The 5,046-nt window shown below is 40.6% G+C and overlaps 1 protein-coding gene across 1 annotated transcript; it reads left to right on the top strand.

Moving 5' to 3' along the window:
• The first annotated feature begins 2,939 nt into the window (after positions 1-2,939).
• On the top strand, positions 2,940-4,405 carry LOC141635909 (F-box/LRR-repeat protein At3g03360-like). Its single transcript, XM_074446727.1, has 3 exons — positions 2,940-3,776; positions 3,876-4,046; positions 4,145-4,405. The coding sequence occupies exons 1-3, from the start codon at positions 2,940-2,942 to the stop codon at positions 4,403-4,405; spliced, it is 1,269 nt and encodes a 422-aa protein (XP_074302828.1).
• The last annotated feature ends 641 nt before the right edge of the window (positions 4,406-5,046 follow it).

The raw sequence follows: 5,046 nt of genomic DNA, 5'->3' as shown, positions 1-5,046 counted from the left end.
TCAACAATTAAAACCACCGCACCACTAGACTTAATTTATTCCGACCTATGGACTAGTCCGGTTTACTCTCGCGAAAAATACAAATATTACGTCATATTTGTTGACCACTTTAGCAAATACATTTGGTTATTTCCATTAAAACAAAAATCTGAAACCATACAAGTATTACTACGATTTAAAGCCTTAGTCGAAAAATATTTCCAAAAACCAATAAGACAATTTTTTTCCGACAACGGTGGAGAATTTCAAAAAATGACTCCCGCCTTACTAGAAAATGGAATTAGTCACTTTACTTCTCCGCCACATACCCCCGAACATAATGGGTATGCTGAAAGACGACACCGTCACATTGTTGAAACGGGTCTCGCCCTCCTTTCTCACGCAGGTCTACCCACCACATTTTGGCCATTTGCCTTTAGTACAGCTACATATTTAATAAATCGCCTCCCTACTAAAACGCTAAATGGTCAAACACCGTATTTTTTAATGCATAATGTACAACCCAACTATAGCAAATTACATAACTTCGGCTGTCTGTGTTATCCATGGCTTCGGCCTTACACAAAACACAAACTTGACTACCGATCAACACCTTGCATCTTTGTTGGATACTCATCCACTCAAAGTGCCTTTCACTGTCTTGACCCAAAAACAAATCGCTTATATACCTCTCGTCATGTCAAATTTGTAGAAGACGAATTCGCTTACACTCGTCTTCTCACCACCACGCCATCACCATCGACCAACACTAACCCGGATGATTGGTGTCACCTTATTCTTCCTGTCTTACCATCACCTCTCACAACACAAACCCCTCTTACTCAGTCTCAAACCCACTCAACACGACCACCCATAACCCAAGTATATACTCGACGTACCTCCCACGAACCACTCCCTTCCACAACTTCCACTGAACTCAGTACTGACGATACCTCCGCGGCCACCAACCCTTCCACGGCTCCTCAAATCACCACGGAAACACCTCTCTCGGCCCCTAACGTATCATCTACACCGCCTTCTCCTCCTCCTCCTCCTCCTCCTCCTCCCACTCGCAATGTTGTCACCCGCCTTGATAACAACATTCGCAAGCCTAACCCGCGATATGCAAACCTTGTCCTTGCTTCCGCTACACCCACCTCCTTACCAAAAACTGTTAAACAAGCCCTTGTTTCAACCCAATGGAGACAAGCAATGCAAGAGGAAGTTCAAGCACTTGATCGAAATAAAACATGGTCATTAGTTCCTCCTCAACCTTCTCAGAATATAATTGGATGTAAATGGGTCTATCGAATAAAATATAATCCCGATGGCTCCCTAAAACAACACAAAGCTCGGCTAGTAGCTAAAGGTTTTCATCAACGACCCGGCATTGATTTTACTGAAACCTTTAGCCCGGTCGTAAAACCCACCACAGTCCGTCTAGTTCTCTCACTCATGATCACTCGGTCATGGTCTCTCCGACAACTTGACGTCAATAATGCCTTCTTACAGGGTACATTAACAGACGATGTTTATATGGCCCAACCTCAAGGCTTTATTGACGAATCAAAACCTGATTATGTTTGTAAACTCAACAAAGCAATCTATGGCCTAAAACAAGCTCCTCGAGCCTGGCATACTGAACTAAAAACCTATCTCCTCACCTATGGTTTCAAACAATCGCTCTCTGACTCATCTTTATTTATCTTTAAAACAAAACCAATATGTATATACATGCTTGTCTATGTTGATGACATTATCATTACTGGACCAAACCCTCAACATTTACAACATTTTATCGACCAACTAGCAAACCGGTTCTCTATTAAAGACCTTGGACCGTTATCCTATTTCCTTGGTATAGAAGTCACACCAAACAATCTTGGACTTCACTTAAACCAATCCAAATATATTCATGATCTACTTCTAAAATACAACATGTCAGATGCCAAACCAACCACAACACATATGGCAACCGACAGTCATCTAATTCGTGAAGATGACAAACCAATTCATAACCACTCGGACAATCGAGCTATTGTTGGGAGTCTGCAATATCTTTCCCTTACCCGGCCTGATATTGCTTTCATAGTCAACCGACTTGCTCAGTTCCTTCATCATCCTACGTCCAACCACTGGGGCGCCTTAAAACGGCTACTTCGCTATCTTCAAGGAACACAAACCCATGGACTTCAAATCCATAAAAACTCTCCTCTATGCTTACACGCTTTTTGTGACGCTGACTTTGCAGGAGATAAGAATAACTACCTCTCCACCACTGGCTATATTATCTACCTCGGTCACAATCCAATCTCTTGGTCTTCAAAGAAACAACGAGGTCTTGCTCTCTCAACCACAGAAGCTGAATTTCGAGCCGTCGCAGCTGTAACAACCGAAACACTCTGGCTCCGTAATTTTCTTACCGAGCTTCATATCACTGTCACAAAACCCCCAGCACTATATTGTGATAATCTGTCTGCTACACTATATGCCAAAAATCCAGTCTTCCACTCCAGAATGAAGCATATGGCTCTCTCCTTTCACTTCGTTCGTGAACAACTTCAGCTTGGCCACATTCGCATACAACACGTTGCTAGCAAAGATCAATTGGCCGATGCTCTTACTAAACCGCTTCCCAGGCTTCACTTTCATGAACTACGAGACAAGATTGGACTCCTCTCCTCGACGTCCATCTTGCGGGGGCGTATCAACAGTATATCTTCTATACCTCAAGAATCTTCCTCAAGCAATCAAATATCCACATAATCTGCAAATATCAATCACCATATGCACATAATACTTTAGTCAATATCTTGTAATCATAATCTTGTTAATATAGTCAAGTCTTGCACAAGGCTCCATCTAATAGCCTTATTTAGCTCCCTAAGATTAGTATAAATAGTCTAGCTAACTTTGTAATCTGTACAATTCATTTCATTCTAATACACCTATCTTATACCATGTTCTTATCTTTGACTTCAATGATCGCTATGTTAGACCTGGTGATGATGGTGAAGATGATGATGGTGATGGTGATGATGATAATGACGACGACCGATGATAATGCTTATTATGCAGAAAAAAGAATAATGAGTGAGGCATTTTCACGTTTTGCTCGCTTTGTCCGAAATATGCTGATGTTTCATAGAAGCACCATTGACTGTTTTCACCTTGATATTGGGGGTTATAAAGGTGTTCATCTAGATCCATGGCTTATTGACGATATTCAAGTGTGGCTGAAATTTGCTACCGATAGAGAAGTTAAAGATCTATCTTTCACTTGTGATTATCTTGATGATATAGCTTCACCTCGTTGTGTCTTCACAAGTCAATCTCTAGTTACACTCACACTCTGTGGTAGTATGTTAGAGCTGTATGAGCATCAACCTCGACTCCACATGGGAACTTTAAGAAAATTGTCACTTATCGGAGTTCATGGAAGTAATGAGGCATTCAAGAAGTTGATATCTGCATGCCCTTCTCTACAAGAACTGAAAATACATGGTGCTGGAGGATTGCGAAATCTGAATATTACTACAAGTGTTAGTAGGTTGGACCTGGAAGTATACGACGTGCCAGACCGCCCTTTTACTCTTAATTGCCCCTATGTAAAAAGTTTGGATATTGCAATACGTGGAACGTCTCCTTCAATTCTTCTGGATGTGATTGATGTTTCATCCTTTCAAGTGGTGAATGTCAGGTGTTTACCTAGATGTTTGTCTAGCCTAATAATAAAGGCATTTTTGAGGCATTTTCGAGATGTTGAGGTTTTTACATTGTCCAGTCTAGCTTTTGAGGTGCGTTTTATTGTTACTCTTAGTTCGTTGCCAATTTGATGGAACACGTCCAGAGAATCGAATAATAATGTGAGATGTATTTGTTCTTTTCTTATTCAGGAATTTTGTTGTGTAAAGAAAGTGGATATTCCACAAAATAAATGGCGGAGTTTGGCTTTGCAGCCATGGTGGGATAATGAAAGATGTCTTCAAGTTATTATTGAGTTGGTGAAAAGCTCGGTGGACTTGGAGGAGCTCGTTGTATACAGTGGAAAATCATCGGGAAGTGAGGTTAGTATACTAACTGGTTTTCTTATTCTAAATAATCGACTTGTGCCATCGCGTCTTCTGTTTTAATTGTTGTTGTGCTTCTATCTAACTAATGGCAGGGTAATCATGAAGTACTTAGCTCAGAGATATCGACTTCTTGTGTAATACCACTACTTAAAAATGTCACCATCCATGGCTACGGAAAATGTTGTGAATGTCAGCTCCAACTAGTAGAGTTTATACTGAGAAATGCAGTCGTCTTGGAGAAATTGGTAATTACAAGTGAGAATCAAATAAACGCAGTTGAGGAGCTTGATTTGGTTAAACAAGTATCGAGATTCAAGAGAGCTTCAGCAAATGTAATTGTAGACATTGCTTGAAAAACATAGTAAGGCAATTAAGGAATCAGGATTCATGGGCATTCAAGAAATAAATGTACTCTCGAAAAGGTATAAGAATCTGCCTTTAACATGGAACGACATTCATCCACGAGGATGGGGTACACTTATGAGGCATATCTGCTACTTTCTTTCAGTCATGCGTGTTTGATTTTACCCCGGAGTAGGGTTCAAAATCTCGGCCAAGTTGTATCGTATCGGCCGAGTTGTATCGGATTTTCACTCTACCGATACGAGATATCGCCCGAGAAATCACCGAGATTCTCCGCGATCAGTCCGTGACGACCGATTAAGGACCGATTATACCGATACCGCGACTACGACCGATACCGAGATTTAAAACCATGCCCCGGACTGCTACCTTTTGTATCTTACTAGTTAATTGAACCCGTTGTTGAGTTTATGGATTCAAGTACCTAAGAGGGTGAGAGGGTGAATTTTAAAAATTTAACTTCAACTTTAATGATTTAAAGTGAGTTAGAAGAACAAAAGAGATGAGAGAATACTTCGAATAATATTGAAAGACTAAACGAGTATCAAGATGAATGTTTGCTGAAGTAAGAAAGTAACAACTGTTCTGACTGTAGCTATTTGTCTCAGTTTATGGAATACGAATTGCAGAC

This window comes from Silene latifolia, chromosome 2 (assembly GCF_048544455.1).
Source record: "Silene latifolia isolate original U9 population chromosome 2, ASM4854445v1, whole genome shotgun sequence".
In the NCBI taxonomy this organism is placed as follows: Eukaryota; Viridiplantae; Streptophyta; class Magnoliopsida; order Caryophyllales; family Caryophyllaceae; genus Silene; species Silene latifolia.
This window is presented reverse-complemented; position numbering and strand designations above follow the sequence as displayed.

Bases quoted from the DNA above. Each gene is read 5' to 3' on its own strand.
- LOC141635909 (XM_074446727.1), top strand. From the start codon at position 2,940: ATGTTCTTATCTTTGACTTCAATGATCGCTATGTTAGACCTGGTGATG. The intron at 3,777-3,875 runs GTGCGTTTTATT...TTTCTTATTCAG, and splicing joins TGTCCAGTCTAGCTTTTGAG to GAATTTTGTTGTGTAAAGAA. The intron at 4,047-4,144 runs GTTAGTATACTA...AACTAATGGCAG, and splicing joins GAAAATCATCGGGAAGTGAG to GGTAATCATGAAGTACTTAG.